The sequence below is a fragment of the Rhamphochromis longiceps genome, linkage group LG1 (assembly GCF_057381845.1).
Source record: "Rhamphochromis longiceps isolate RC_006_pf linkage group LG1, R_longiceps_female_GT1.1, whole genome shotgun sequence".
Taxonomy (NCBI): Eukaryota; Metazoa; Chordata; class Actinopteri; order Cichliformes; family Cichlidae; genus Rhamphochromis; species Rhamphochromis longiceps.
Window position 1 is genome coordinate 21,080,654 of NC_140557.1, and position 16,148 is coordinate 21,096,801.

General features: G+C 39.1%; 1 protein-coding gene across 1 annotated transcript in view; it reads left to right on the top strand.

The window, feature by feature from the left end:
- The first annotated feature begins 4,934 nt into the window (after window positions 1-4,934).
- The window catches only part of galnt18b (UDP-N-acetyl-alpha-D-galactosamine:polypeptide N-acetylgalactosaminyltransferase 18b), a 102,389-nt gene continuing 91,175 nt past the window's right edge, over window positions 4,935-16,148 (top strand). The window contains exon 1 of the mRNA XM_085402246.1: window positions 4,935-5,453. Within this exon, the coding sequence (XP_085258372.1) occupies window positions 5,216-5,453 (238 nt within the window). The 5' untranslated portion in view covers window positions 4,935-5,215. The remainder of the gene's footprint in view (window positions 5,454-16,148) is intronic.

The window sequence follows — 16,148 nt, forward strand, 5'->3', positions numbered from 1 at the left end:
ATTTTGAATGAGTTAAACAAAAAGCCATGCCTGCTTTAGGTCTGCTGCAATTACACGGTACAGACATTAGTGCTGGGCCACCAGCACATGTCACCTACAGAAGCTGCTCAGTCATGGAAACTAATGCAATGAAGCTCCCAGTGTACAGTTTTTGTGCTGATGTTAGTGTCAGAGCAGGTTTGTAGCCCTGTGATTAGTGAATCAGCAGCACTCTGTCAACTTTTGTTCAACAAAATACACCTTAGCATTTGGTGACTCGTGTGACTCATATTCATGTGGTCAGCCACAGGGTGGCTGAGCTGCTGTTTCCCCTCAACATTCAAACTTTGCAAAAACACCACTTACAGTTGATTGTGGAATACTTAGGAGGTAAAAAATGTCAAAAATTGACTCTGACTTGGATCTTACAGCACCCATTTTTAAATTCAGTGAGCTCTTAAGAATGACCCGTTCAATTCAACTCTGTTCAGTTTAATTCAATTGAATGCAATTTTATTTACATAGCATCAAATCACAACAACAGTTGCCTCTAGGTGCTTTATATTGTAAGGTAAAGACCCTGCAATAATACAAACAAAACAGAGAAAAACCCCACCAATCATAGGACCCCATATGAGCAAGCACTTTGGGAACGAAATACTCCCTTTAAACAGGAAGAAACCTCCAGCAGAACCAGGCTCGGGGAGGGGCGGCTATCTGGTGAAGAGAGGACAAAGACACTCTGTGGAAGAGAGCCAGAGATTAATAATAACTAATAATTAAATGCAGAGAGGTGTATAAACACATAGTGACTGAAAAAGATGACTGAAGGAGAAACACTCAGTGCATCATGGGAATCCCCCTGCAGGCTAGACCTGTTGCAGCATAACTAAGAGAGGATTCAGGGTCACTAGATTTGCTTCACCTATATGCTTTAACAAAAATAAAGGTTTTAAGCCTAATCTTAAAAGTAGAGACGGTGTCTGTCTTCCAAATCCAAACTGGATGCTGGTTCCACAGAAGAGGGACCTGAAAGCTGAAGGCGCTGCCTCCCATTCTGCCTTTAAAAACTCTAGCAACAACATGTAAGCCTGCAGTGGGAGAGCAAATTGCTCTGATGGTGTGATGGTACTATAAGGTCATTAGGATAAGATAAGGTCTGATTATTGAAAGCCTTGTATGTAAAGAGCATGATTTTATGAGTCCTAGTTTGAAGTCTGGGTGATGTTCTGTATTTATCATTTTCTTGCCAAAACATATAAAATCATGGAGTTCAGCTGAGAGAGAACTAAAGGAAACAATATGCACAATTGAACTGTCAGTTTTAATGTTCAGCTGAAAAATATACTGATAAAAACGTGAATGTGATTATCAAACGTAAATGAATGTTTTCATTAACTGAGCAATAAAGATTTATAGCCGGTGTCATAATTGTAAATGACATCTTATACACAACATTTTAAACTTTTACCATGGACCTAAATTTACAGTCTAACTTAAAAGGTGCAAAGACTGCAAACAGTGTATTGACTTTCTGGAGAATCTAATGGTTTGGGATAAGTAGAAACAATGGGAAAAGCAAGAAAAATCTTTTTCATCAGATCCTTGTAACTAGAGAATAGGAACACCCTTCACATATTGCAAACTAAAACAAATCTACCTTTTGGCAGTCTGGCAGGTCTGTTAGCTGAGATGAATGGGCAGCATGCTCCTGCATTGATCATCTCACAGCCATAAATGGCTGCTGCTGCTGAGAAGACAGGACAGAGGTGGTGGTGGTCTTTTATAGAGGTGTCAGAAGCTCTGAAACAACGGACAGCGATATTAAATATGTAACAGTAAGAACAATAAACGAAGCAAAGATAACTATGAGCTAACCTATGTTCTGAAAGACGAATCAAGTTAAAGAGCAACTGATTTGCAGCACGGCTGAGCAACTGAATCTAATTGCAACAACTCTTCACTAAGTGACTCTGACAGGGAATAGATATTGCCTAACCAAACCAATAAGATAGGAAAGAACAAGAATAATGAAAATCAACTGCAAAACACACTGTTCAGAAAGTTCATTACTATTATCTTTTTAAATAACAAAATAGGTAGCATTTGTGCATTATCTCCTAAGCTCTTTCTTAAGCAGACTGTCTGGGTACAGTCTAGGGCCCAGATGTAGAAAATTAACACTATTCAGCTGTCTAATCTTTTGTTCCAAAGGCAGGCAATCTGCCGATCGAACAGGAAATCAGTAAAAGAAAAGCATCATTCACAGTTAGTTCTCTATGTTTTTTGAAAAACTACACAATTTTTGTCATTTTGCCTCTGTCCAACAAAACAGTTGATTTTAAATCAGACAATCAAGATGGGAATGAAGTGCAGACTTTCCGCTTTAATTCAAGGGTTTTAACAAAAGCATTGAATTAACTGTTTAGGAAGTACAGCCATATTTATTCATCGTCCCCCATTTTCAGACGCTCAAAAGTAATTGGACAACTGGCTGTCATATAGTTTCATGGCCAGGTGAGGCCCGGTCCCTCATTATTCCATGACAAATTGAGCAGATGACAGATCTCGATTTGACTGATTCTGATTCCAGTGGAACCGGGTCATTAGTGTTTATTGATGATGTGGCTGCTGATAGAAGAAGCATGATTAATTCTGAAGTGTACATTCTACACCGTCTGCCCAGAAATAACCACATGCTGCAAAACTGATGGACTTGCTCTTCACAGTTCAAATGGATAGTGACCCAAAGCATATGGCAAAAGCAACCCAAGAGTTTCTCATGGGAAAGAAATTTGATATTTTTCAGTGGTAAAGTCATTCATCTGATCTCAACCCAATGCTTTTTAGTTATTAAATAGAAAACGGAAGGCTGAGAGACCCACAAACTAGCACTAATTGAAGGAGGCAGCAACGTATTGCAGCCGGCAGAGCATCTAAAAGCTCTAGAACTCATGGACATCGCCAAATGTCCTTGGGTTCTAGATTCAGGCCGTCTTTGACTGCAAATAATTTTCATCCAATAAAGTCCTTGGATTTCAAATTGTGTTACTTCATCCAGTTACATTTGAGCCTCTGAAAATGCAATATTCCTAAACAGTTAATGTCTGCACTCAATTTTGCACTTCAATCACATCTTGACTGTTCAATTTAAAACCAACTGTGGTGGTGTACGGTGGCAAAATTACAAAAAGCGTCACTGTCCAAAAACTTATGGACCTGACTGTATCTTAGAGAGCAGAACTTCTGTGTTTACAGTTCCAATAAAGAACCACATATGATTCATTTAAGTACTCAAAACTAATAAGCTGAAAATGCAAACTGAAGCACTAGCAGTGTTTAATTCTTTGAAAGCTGTCCTTTAACATTTTATACCAAAGTGTGGGTCAAATTACTGTGAAGCCGAGTGGGAATGACATTACTCAGTGATAATGGCTGCTAGTGTGACCATCACTGATGAAGCACAAATCGGGTAACAGTGGTGATCTTTGACTGTCAAAATAAATTAAAAGTGATTGAATTTAGAATAATACAGCTTTTAGATTTGTTTTTCAAATGGCCGCATATAGTTGTCAGTTTAATTTACCAAATTCCTGGTTTCCCCTCCCAGTCTCTGTAATCATAGCAGCCAAGCACAAAGAAGACATTTCACGTTTTGCTCTGTAAAGTTAGAGAATGGGATAAAACTGCAAACAAAGGAATCTGTCAGCATTTGCTCTGCTTTTCTATCCTGTCTTACTTCACTAACATGCTTCAGTCACTCAGGAAAAAATGTGGAGGAACGAAGTATCACATTTAACGCTGTTTATCCCATTTGAAAAAATATGCCTATATCATATTGATGTAACTTTTATTTTTCATTACTGAATATAATAGCTTCACCCTGACAAGCTGCTGTGCTGTTGCTGTCTGGAAGATTGGATGACAAAGGCTTTTTACTAGCAAATAATCATCTGGTGGAGATGATACTGGAAAATGCTGTCAAAACATAATCAAGAACTGAAGTGGGGGGAGAAAAATGCAGTCAACGACGTCTGACATTCATTCAGACAATAAAAATATACTGCAGACAAATACTGTGTGCTCTCAATATAAAATAAAAACATTCTGATCTGCTTAAAAAGGAAATGCCATATGCTTTGGATACACCGAAAAGGAAAATCACTAAGTGACAAATCTGCGTAAACCTGAGGCTCTGCTGCAGACATTAGTATTGGTGCACTATACTTGGGAAAAATCTTCTACACAACGGCAACATTTAAAGCTGTTTGTTATCGCTATATGTGTCATTTACTGACTCCTTTAATAAAATGTCAATAAAGAGAGGGTGCAATTAGGCCCAGACACAAAAGTCCATAATTTAAAATTCAGTCATCACCCAATCACTCAAAACGGGAAGGGGGTCTTCAAAGAAGCAACATCAGTTCAGCTTGCCTCGAAGTAGATGTTGATAATTTTAAAAAATGAAGTTCACGATTTAGCCCAGAAAATACATTTTAAACGATTCTCCATCTTCGCTGTATTATCCACCCCCCCTCCCCGCTCCCTCTTCTCTGCATTGATAAGGCGATTCACAGACCTATGACATGACCCCACGCCTCGATTTCACCGTGAAACCCCGTTGTCTCTATCTCGTGGTTTGATCCAGTATTGCAGCAGGTAGGCTGTGGATTTCATAGCTCTTGCATCAAAAGTGTGTTCTACATGCACGGGACAATTAAGAAAAAAGAAAGAAAGAAACCAACGTGTCCGAGGAGAGAAATCAGACACGCATGCTGAAAATATCTCGCTGTCCAAATAAAATAACGCCTGGCTACTTTGTGTCCTTTAATGTGCGAACAGTCTTGACAGATCCTCTCACAGTGAATCAGTGCGCAGTGTGAGGACGCGTGCAGCGGGCAGACTGTCAGTCCTCTCCACCCTCCCATTGGCTGCAGGATTCTCGGTGTCTCTCCAGTTTCCTTAATTCTCCAAAGCTACTGGAGCTGACGGAGGTTTACGATGGATCGCGAGATGGAGCTTCACCTGTAGATATTTCATATTAACCTGTGATTCAAAATTGAGAGAGGAGGATTAAAAAAAACTAACACCTCTTTGGAAGTAAATGGTTTTCTATTGGATTTTGCGTTGCTGAACAGTTGCTGGAAATAACTTCACTATCACAGTTTTGCGGGCGGGCTGTCGCCTCCTGCTCCGGTTTAACGGGATACCGTAAGCTGTATGGAGGGATGTCGGCATGGCTTGCACCAGGAGAACCAAAACTTTGGTGTCCACATGCGTGATACTGAGCGGCATGACCAACATTGTTTGCCTGCTCTATGTCGGATGGGTTACTAACTACATCGCCAACATTTACATCAAGGTCCCGATGCCTTTACCCGAGAGAAAGTTAGAAGGGGACAAGCGAGGTGACACTCTCCGGATCATGGAGAGGCTCGATCGGCTGGAGAATGTGGTCAACCAGCACATTCATGGTAAAACCTGTTATTTTAACACGGTTCTGGATGAACTAATCCTTCTGTTTTACATAGTGTCCGAGCTATTTGCACTAAACCATGTGAAAGTTTCATTTTTGTCACATAAAGGTGTGTGGCATTTGAAAGTGCGTTGTGCCTGGGGGAATGGATAGAGCAGGAACTTCTTTTGTCTGTTCACGATCAGATTATTTAGAGGGTGTAATAAAGGACAAAGAAAAGCTGCAGGTTTGCAAAGGAATGCAGCGAGGCTCTAACCTATATGACAGTAATACAGCACACATAAACACCATTTAAAAAGCTGCATATATGAATTTCATTGTAATAAACAGATAGAATACAATAAAGTCTGAACAGCATTTTCTCCTTTTGTTTTACGCACAGAGAGTGAATCTTCATTAATACTGTCAAACACGGGATTGTATCTTTCCTTCATTTCTTTAGGTGTTGTTTTTGCTGTACAACGCGGATTGTTAATAAAACGTTTCCTCTTAGAGAGACAAAATTCAATAAAACGTTGAGCGCTGCCAGCGTTAAAATACAACTGCACGACAGGACATTTCACATCTGCATTAAGTTTGATTATGTGTATAAGAAACTTGCAAAGAGAATTTCTGGATCTGCTCTTTCATTCCTCGTCTGAATGAATCGGAGTTATACATTAAACAGCTGAAACAAAAAGTAAGTCTTTTCTCCCCAATCACGTTTGACTTGAACTTGACCTGTTCCTACACTTATAGGAATGCCGGGAATCCTTTTGGTCAGATTCCTTGCTGGCATGCAGTTTCTTTACGCTTGATCACACATGGTTAATTTTCGTCCTCTCCCTCTCTTTAAAAGAGCTATTCTTGTCGTCACAAGGGGGGCTCGTTTTGGGCAGGTCCCAATTTGAAATGGCACAGAGCTGCTGCAGAACTGAAATGCAGGCAGAAATCTACTCATGCTTCTTTGAGCAATAAGGCTCTGTGCTAAGCTTGGGTAAACATTCCTCCTGGAGGCAGGTCTCCATTTCAGCTTGGCACCCATAGGCATCTGCAGGAGCTTTGTTGAGTTGCCCCCAGTGACTTGCCTCCAAAGTACACGTTTCAGCTATTTCTGTTACTCTGACTGGAAAAGATAATATGTGACATTGCCACTGCTGCTGCGATTCTGCTTCTTATTAACCTTATCACCCAACCTATATAAATTATGCTGCTTACACGGAAAAAGACTCGGTCTCTAGAATCACCTGTACTTTATTTTAAGCTGCTTTTTGACAGACCGCACATGCAACATCTCAGTTCTTGGACTTTTTCCAGCTTTAACGCGCAGTTTGGCATATGGGGAAATGTGCTTATTCACTGTATTGCATTCGGTCAGATGAAAAGATCACAAACCCTCCCATCTCGTTTCTGTTTGGTAAATAAGCTAAGCTGCAAGAGTGCCAACAGGGAAAAAGCTCACCTTGCTTTGTCCAAAGATTAAAAAATATATATATCTGCCTGCAGCCCCTCTGAGGCTCACTGATTAACTTGTTATATATTGCTGAAATTACTGCACCCAGACCAATTCCCATGCACAACCCTCCATAAACCATAGCTTGTTTTCCTTCACTTTGGCCAAAAGTATCATGGTATTTGGAGGTTGTTCAGTTCTTTTTAACATTTGGACGAAGGCTTGCTGTTCGGATTTCTCTAAGTCAACGTGGCTTCTGGCTGTAACAGAAACAGGGGTATAGCTCCCTAAATGGAAACTCTCTTTAAAAACAGGCTGTGGTTCACGTTTTTCTTACTGTCTTTTTGTGCTACTTTTAAAACTAGGACAATCATCCTGTAATTAGTTTTAAAGAAAACATCATGCATATCAAACATTTTCACTTCTCCATTGTTTCACCAGCTCCTGCACAGTCAGCCAGCATTATTATTGTCTGCTTTGGGATTTTTTTTTTTAAGTTTCTGAACATGTTTCCAGGCCCTTGCCATAAACTGCAGAGACAAGACAGAGATAACTTTAATAGCAACAGTAAGTCTCAGTGATGGTCATTTTTTAAGAGTTCGGGACCACAGTGTTGTTGTTGGAAGCAAAAATCTGTTCGGGCTAATGCAGGGGGAGACTGTTGGAGCTGACTCAGTCAGAGCACATTTGCAACAGTAAAAACTGCAACAGCAAAATGACCCATCATTCTAAGTGCAAGCCATATTGTCTGGATTTCCCCGATAATTGCTTTCAATGGATCTGCAGCAAATGTAGACCCATAATCTGAGTGCATATGTGGCCAACAGCGTCCTCAGAAAAAGAGCCAGAGAGTCATTAGTGCACTTTTGACATCTCTAAAAATACATTTCCTTTCTGTACAATGATTTGAGACAAATGCAGAAATGGTATATTTTCACTCTTACATTCTTCAGTTTTGTGATGTGACTTGAGTCATTGTATACTAGTCACACAGCCACCAACTGTATATGCACTTAGTTTCAGTGCAGCGGAGGCCAACATGAGCCCTCACAACCAGAGAGCATTACCGCATCCGAGAATGAAACATTTATTGCAGCTGACAGTCAAGAGAGATGTCTCTGGTGTCAGCTTCGCTCTCAGGGATGAGACAGAAATATTCCACTATGTGATGAAGTTAAGTGGCCTGTTACCAAGATAAAGCATCATGGAAACAGCATGTTAAGCGGCTGAACTCTTTTATTTATTAAGTAGAGTCACCCGAGGAGAGTTTTTTCGAGTGGCTGGACCGAGCACGTTCACACATGTCCACCATGTGTGAACGTGCACTCTTTCCCTTACGCTACCAAACCCAAAACTCAAGGGCAAATGCTGCAGCTACATGTGTGACAGTTTACAGAGCATATTGTCAAGTCGTGCTACAAAATGTCTGATAAACCTCTGGAATATACAGTTAATGGAGCACTCCACTAGGTGTAATAGTCAAGCTTTTTTTGCTCTGTGTACATTTACATATATTTGTAATTCTTTATTAAAATAGGAGGCATCAGAATTCCACATATTTTTATTTCAAATAGTGCTCATCAACTAATTTTGTCTTATTTTTTGCTGCTTTTTGTTGTTGATCTGGGTGACAAACTGTTGCATTGTTGACACAGCAGGAAAAAATAGCACTGAATAGCACTGCAGCTAAGAATTATATTCTTGAAATCATTTTGGTTCTTTGTTAAACCATTAATGAATTGTTAAAAAAAAAAAAAAACGAAGAAGAAGAAAAACAATTTCTAAGAATCAATGGGTGACATCTTCCAGTTTCCTGTAATTTGGATTTTGTTGTTTAGTTTAGTTGGTATAAACAAAACAATGAGGCCAATTATCACACCTAAACAAACATAAATGCATGAGTGTATACCATAAAAGCTGTGCTGTTTTATTGTGATGGTGATTATGAAAAGATAGCCGGTTTCATTGCTTCGATTTGACCTCTGAGGACGTACATTCGTCTGATTGAACAGTCACGGAGCCTCTGTGAGCGAGGCATTAACACAGTGGTGATTTAGCTGCAAATGATTGTGACAGCTCCCATGATGGCTCCAAGAAAATACTGTACACCCATCAACTCAATTGAGAAGCTCAGTAAAAGAGCATTTCAGTTGATGCTCAGAGGACAGTTATAGCTGGCTGTTTATCTGATGTGATTTTCTCTGGGGAAAGTCGGTGCAGGCTGGAATAAACGAGTGAGGGTGAAAACTGAGAAAGGTGGGTGCATGTTTGTCTGCATGTGTTCAGGTGCTTGTGTGCTTGCTTGTGCAGGCTACGGCATGCAGCTCCGGCAAGAACAAGCTGCACTCACACATACTTGTGGATTCTCAGGACTTAAGGGCCAGTGAAAGAAAGCCGTGTTTCTTACAGAAGTTATGATAAAATATAATGACTGCGTTTGCATCATAAACAACAAGAAAACACAAACATTTCTGTATTACTATAAGAATACACGTGTGTGTGTGTGTGTGTGTGTGTGTGTGTGTGTGTGTGTGTGTGTGTGTGTGTGTGTGTGTGTGTGTGTGTGTGTGTGTGTGTGAAAACCTCTCTTTCTGGCTCACGTTGCAGAAACCTGTTGATGATTGGTCTGTTTCTCTTTACCATTTAACTTCTTCTGAATCTGACTCACATTCATTTGGCAGCTCTGAGAGCTTGTTACTTCAGCAGAGACTAGTGAGGCAAACTACACAAATAGTGCGGCTGTTATGTTGGTGTGCAAAGCAGCTTATTTTCCTTATGGATATAGCACAATTTGAAACATTTTTATAGGTTGTGATGATTTTTTTTTCCCAACATGTCATATACCAAACGACAGATTAATGCACAAGCACCACTAGTACTACTACTACTATTAGTAGTTCATGTACCTTGACATATTGCAATCTGGCAGATAACTAGAGTTAGTGGGCATAAACTGAGTGGCTAATTAAGGTAATTGAGGGCAGGTGCTGGCAGGTTTAGGACAGCGGGAACAGCTGAAGACTGCTGCTGGGTGGAGAGACTATTCGGCATCTGAAGTGGCAGGACAGGTTCAGACTGGCAGAGAATCATGATGAGCATTAGCATGCAGAACCATTAAGGATGAAGATGATGTAGAACTGTTGCAAACTAATGTGCTATCCATGATGAACAAAAATGTGATTTTATTATAATATTTTTGTAAGAAAATGTCAGTGTCGTTTTACCCATTGTTCTCAAGTGCTGTCTTTGCAATATACTGCAGAAACACTGCTTGTAATTACTGTAGCAGGCTATTAAAGAGATCATATTTTTCTTTCTAATATTGTCTTCTTTTCATTGGCTCCCTGTAAAATCTGGAATTTAATATGAAATCCTTCTCTTTACATGCAAAGTCTTGAATAATCAGACCTATCTTAAAGACCTCATAGTACCTTAATTATCCTGATAGAGCACTTTTCTCATAACCTGCAGGCTTATGTGTGCTTCTTAGTTTCCAGAAGTAGAATGGGAGGCGTTCACTCTCAGGTTTCTCTCTTGTAGAAAGAGCTTCCTCTTGTATTGAATTCAGGAGACCAATATCCTCCTTGGGCTTAAAATTGTACTTTTTGTTCAAGCTTGTAATTTGGGATAGATCAGGTGATTCTGAAACCTCCCCTGGTGTTGCTGCTATAAGATTAGGCTGTTGGGGAATTTCCATGATACATATCATTTCTTTGTGACACTGAAATTTTGGAAGCAAACAATGCAAAACAACTTAGACAAAGCAATGCTTTGAGTGAAACGCTAACACAATAAGAATGCTGGCAGGCTCATGTTTAACAGTTGCAGCACCTACTGTAATTGCCACGTTCGTTTCATATAAGACAAAGGAATATATTTTCTAATGGTCTCCTTGAGGAAATTGGTCTATTTCATTTAGCCCAGTGTAGGTATTCTGATAGAAAATCCGGTTCAAACCCAGGACCATTTTGCTGTGCACTGACTGTGGAAACTACAGAGCCACCATGCTGCCTTAGCATGCCAAAAATCACTAATTAGTACTATAGTACCCTGCAGCTAAGGCTGAATGTCATTAATTTTTCAGGTATTTGTATCATGAACCACAGTAAATTAACTCAAAGGGATGGGAGTGAATAAATGTGACTGTACGTCCATAATAACTGGTTAAGATTCAGACTCTTTCAATTTCTATATTTCCAATACATAGAATTCAGCTGGGAAATAAACATGCCAGTGCGTTCAGTTAAGTAATCTGCAGTATGTTCGATACTGCTTCAAAAATACTGCAAATGTATCTCAGGTGTGGAATGTGTGTGTGGCATTTACATGTTTTCCCTGTGCTTGTGTGCGTTCTCTCGGGTACTGCGGTTCCCTGCCACAGCAGCCCTGCACTTGCTAAGGTGCACCCCTCCTCTTGCCCAATGACAGATGGGATAGGCTCCAGCCCCCACCCATGACCCTGAATTGGATAAGCAGTTAAGAAAATGGATGGATGGTGTCTCGGGTGTTTCTGTAGTTAGTTATACCTTTTGTGCAAAGTCAATAGATCTGTGACGAGCTAATATTGGTCTGGCGCTGCTGTAAAGATTTTGTGATTAAAAAGAATATTTGTTTAGGGAATAATGCAGTCTTGGTAGGCTGGCAACATTTCATGTATTTTTAAGTAAGCAGCCAGGTAAGACACTCTGCACATTTAGAGAGACATGAAAATGCAAGTGCTTATAAAAGCTCCAGCCCTTTCAATATGTTTTTTTTTTCTTTTTATGAATAGATCATGAAGCAGAGATGGTGCTTCTCAGACTTCACCATCTGTTAAAATATAGCAAAGAGGATTTTACTGCATGACTTTATCTTAATGCACAGAGCTTAACAGTGCTTCATATTGTACTGTAATGTAACTGTGGCTCTAAACATTCTGCTGTAGATTTATTACAAGTCTGATTCATCTGTCAGCACTTGCTGTTCGCAGCCTGTAGGCAGGGCTGCAGACAGTGTGTGAGAGCGAGATGTGTGAGGAGTGGGAATATAAAACAGGAGAATATTCTGGGTGGTAATTTCAATAAATCAAGACGCTATTGAAACACAGGGATATTAATCCACTGGAGAGTCTTTGGTAATGAAAACAATTAATTATTTTGAATCCAGAGGGCTAATATGTTAAAGTAAGTAAAGCCCTCTTACAAAAAAGGTCATCCCTTGACAATTTATCCTGAATTGATCAGTTCACTTTTGCAAATGTTCTCAGTGTTGTTTTCCCCCTGCTGAATTTGAAGTTGCAGCTAAATATGAAAACAATCCTTGTAAGTCAGATGGAAATCTGATTTAGCTCTGACTGCATGGGATTTACGTTACAGCCCCAGCTGACAGTGAGCAGTTTATCTTTACATATTGATCTACAATGATTTATTGATAAGAACCTCCTTCCCTGGAGCTGGTTAGGTAAACATAATAAATATTCTCACAGGATAAACATAAAGATGCATTGTGTGATTTTTAGACCGATGTGCGACGAAAGTCTTTTCTCTGGGACACATTTCTGATAACCAGATGTTGTCATCCTACAGTCAGTGGAGTAGTTATTTGTTGTCAGCAGAATGAAGCCCCAGATTAGTACACTAGATGTGATCCTCAAAGTTGTCAACACCACATTTATAAGAATTTAATTAGCAAAAATAAACACAGGGTGTTTTGTGAGAACATGCATGGACATAACAGATATGTATCTGTGTTAAAACATCTGCAGAATGCTCAGCTCAAAAGACGATGAGTGCATCAGCAAAGCATTCGAAGTCAATCCATGGACTGGAAAGCGTCAGCTGTTTCATGGTTATGTTAAGCCAACCCAGACCTCTTATATAAATCTGGGCCCTAATTTTGGTTTAGTGTTTTATATCAATTATAATTAATGTAAGGGGTTATAATACCAACAGAGTCTCATTGAGGTGAGACTCTTTATTTTGCAGAATAATCATAAACCAGTATTTGTTTGAAAAGAAAATGGCAAAAGAATGCACCATCTGGGTTTCTCCTCAAAGTATCTTCTAATCCACTGTAAATGCTTCAGACCTCCGTGCTTCACATTCAGCGTATATCAGCAAAGGCAGCAACAGCGGAGAACAAATTGAAGTGTTTTGTTGCACTATGCATTCAAGATTTGTCAGCAGTCGTTTCTTTTTCTCACTCCTCTGCACTTTTTCATAATTAATGGCACTAAGTGAGGAAGTATGCGTTTCCAACACAGCTATGCCATTATGTTTTCATCTGCTATATAAACAAGATCTGTCATTTTCTCATGTAGTGTCTCTTCGACTCCTTTTTATTAGATTTAATCTGAAAGCATATATCTTAAGATATCTGAAATTATCCAGATCTGTGCTTTTATGTTTGCCTAGCTTTGGTATGAGACTGCTGACATTCAGATTATACTTTTGGGTCTATATTAAAGTCAAAATACAAACGCTTTCATCAGAGCTAAAACAGACAATCAAATACTTAAATCTCTGTCTGTTTTAGCTCTCGTCCCTTTAAACCAAATTTCTTTTGACAGACAAAGTTCTGTGAAAAAGTATTTGCCTCCTATCTGATTTTTTTTATTTATCTTTACTACACATAAATGTTCAAGATTCAATCAATTTCAATAGTAGTGAAACATAACACATAAGTAAATACAAAATGCGGTTTTTAAATGAAATCATTTATTAGGGGGGGGATTTGTAAAATAAATAAATAAATAAATAATTGAACTTTATGTTTGTGTCCCGCTACATCTGGCATAAAACAGCATTTCATATAAAGTCATACCAAGAACACAGTGGTAAAATATTAAATATTAGTTAATAATTATAATAATAATTTCATCTCTGCACACAGTCGTACAAAAGAAGGGCAGATTGTGAGGAAAATTGGTCTGAGCTGCTGGTGCTGCTGGTGCATACAGCATCTGGCTCATGTTCACCCACCAACACCCATCTGTCAGCTGCCTGGATTTGCTTTTATGAACCATGTGGACCTGCATGCAGTGTGTGGCCTCCATGGCAAATCTATAATATGCTGGCCATGTGTGCACTCAGTACACAAAGCCAATCTGCTCACACCTCGACTGAAACTTCAATTAAAGTTTCGTTAGCCAAATTTAAATAATGTTACATATTTTTCACGTCTTATGAATATGCATTTTTCTCCACTCAGCACGTCTTTGCCCTACATGATAGTTGACTGTATCTGTCAGTATTTGATTTCTCTTTATTGGGTCAGCTGATGTTGCTGATGTGAGACAATGATGGGGACGGTGTAGATGGATTATAGGGTGAGACTCGAGAAGATAGAAGTGAATTACTGTGGCCTCAGAAAGAGATTCATCATCGGCTCACTATAATTGAGATCCTCTATCAGAATACATTTTCCCAGGCTTCACTCACCATTAATCCATCACTGATACAGACAAAATTTGAGCTGTAGTTGTCCACCCCACAGTGCCACATTGATGGAACAAATAGTTCTCTAAATATCAAATGGACATGATAATTTTTTTCTTAAAATGTTCCATTTTTTGTTCCAAAATACATCCTTTAAAACTCCAGCAAAGTACTGAACAAAAAAAGACTCTTTCCTGCTATTTCTAATAATCATTCAAAATAATCATTGCAAATCTTTTGTAATCTCAAACTGTCAAGGCTTGATGATTCTAAAATGGCATTCAGCTGTATTAGCAATGACACTTGAGTCCATCTACAGTTTTTATGGCTCTAATAATTCATGCACCACTCTAAATTCCAAACAGAAAATGTGGAAATTGATGTAGAAAGCTTAATCTAAATGTGTTTGTTTCCACTATTAATTTGGAGAACATTGAGCATCCTTATCATTCCACCCAGATCTGATATTTTCTGTCTCAGTTCATTTGTTATACACATTCATACCCCTACACTAACTTCTGCTCACCTCTATTGATCACTTGATTCCCCTCACGTAAACTCTCATCACATCTCTCCATCTCTTCATTCACTCCCTGGTGTAAATATATTTTGTCCACTTCCAATTGCCCTCTGCCAAATTGACTGTGATGCTTTTCAAGTTGTAGCTTTCATGCCTTTTTTGTCTTTGGCATCCTGACAGTCTTTTGGACTCTGCCTTTTACCCATTAATGCTTTTGGTCTCTTGATATTTTAGCCTGCCTGCTGACTTTGCCCCTTGCCCCTTGTCCCCATATCCTGCTTGTGCGTGCATTACTTTTCACAAAGGTGAAGCAGCTGAACTTTTGGAGTCCCTTGTTCTCTGAGCTGTCAGTTTTTTGGGGGGTTTTCCCTTTTTATCATAAATGTCATCTCCTCAATAGATTTAGAAGTCCCATCGCTTCATGTGGGCTTATAGCATGGGATTTCTGCTGAGTCACTTCCATCATATTGTATTCTATTTTTCAATCTCTGCCAAGAGGCAATGTTGAGTTTGTTCATTAAATTGACAGCATTTGTAAATGCAGTGATGGCTGTCATCTTCACAGTCTTTCTAAAAATGACATTGTGACAAAATCATAATTCACATAAAATAATAACAGAAAAGACAGAGAAGATACTTAGTAAAATCCAGTCATTAATCACATGAGATCCACCTTAGTGATTGGAGTTTGAGTTGACCTTAAGGTAGATATATTGTGTCAGTTTTAATTAGACGGATCCTAACACCAGTAGCATCACACTGGCCTTTCCCACTTCCACTTAAAACATACGATCCGGTTTAAAACATGACTTAAAGAAATACCAATATTTCAAAATATCATTAATAAAAGTTTTGATTTGAAAAATAGAAAGGGCTGTAGTTTTATATTTCCAGTTGTTGCTCTGAAAACTGGGCATGAATTGCAGAGAGATATAAATTAGTGTGCAGCTGTGTATAAGAAAATTGAGAGAAAATATCCCATTTGTGAAGATATTAAGTAATATTTTTCTGCTGTGATATCTCTGCTACCTGTGCCTTTGCTGTTGTCTTGCAGTATGTCTTGACATAGTTGTTACACTGTTAACATCTGAAGTGAGAACCACCTCCTGTTCTGAAGCTTTTATGTCTCTGTTGAGGCTTAAATCACTGACAGAAACTTCACATTATGCCCCACAGAGATGAAGAGGTTGTAAATGTGCTTTACGTCAACATTTTTCATGCCACTCACCTTTTTCACATATCAGTTCAGCCATTTTCTTAACTTCTTATTCAGTTCAGGGTTGTGGGGTTGCTGGAGTCAAAGTCCCAGCTGACACTGGGTGAGAG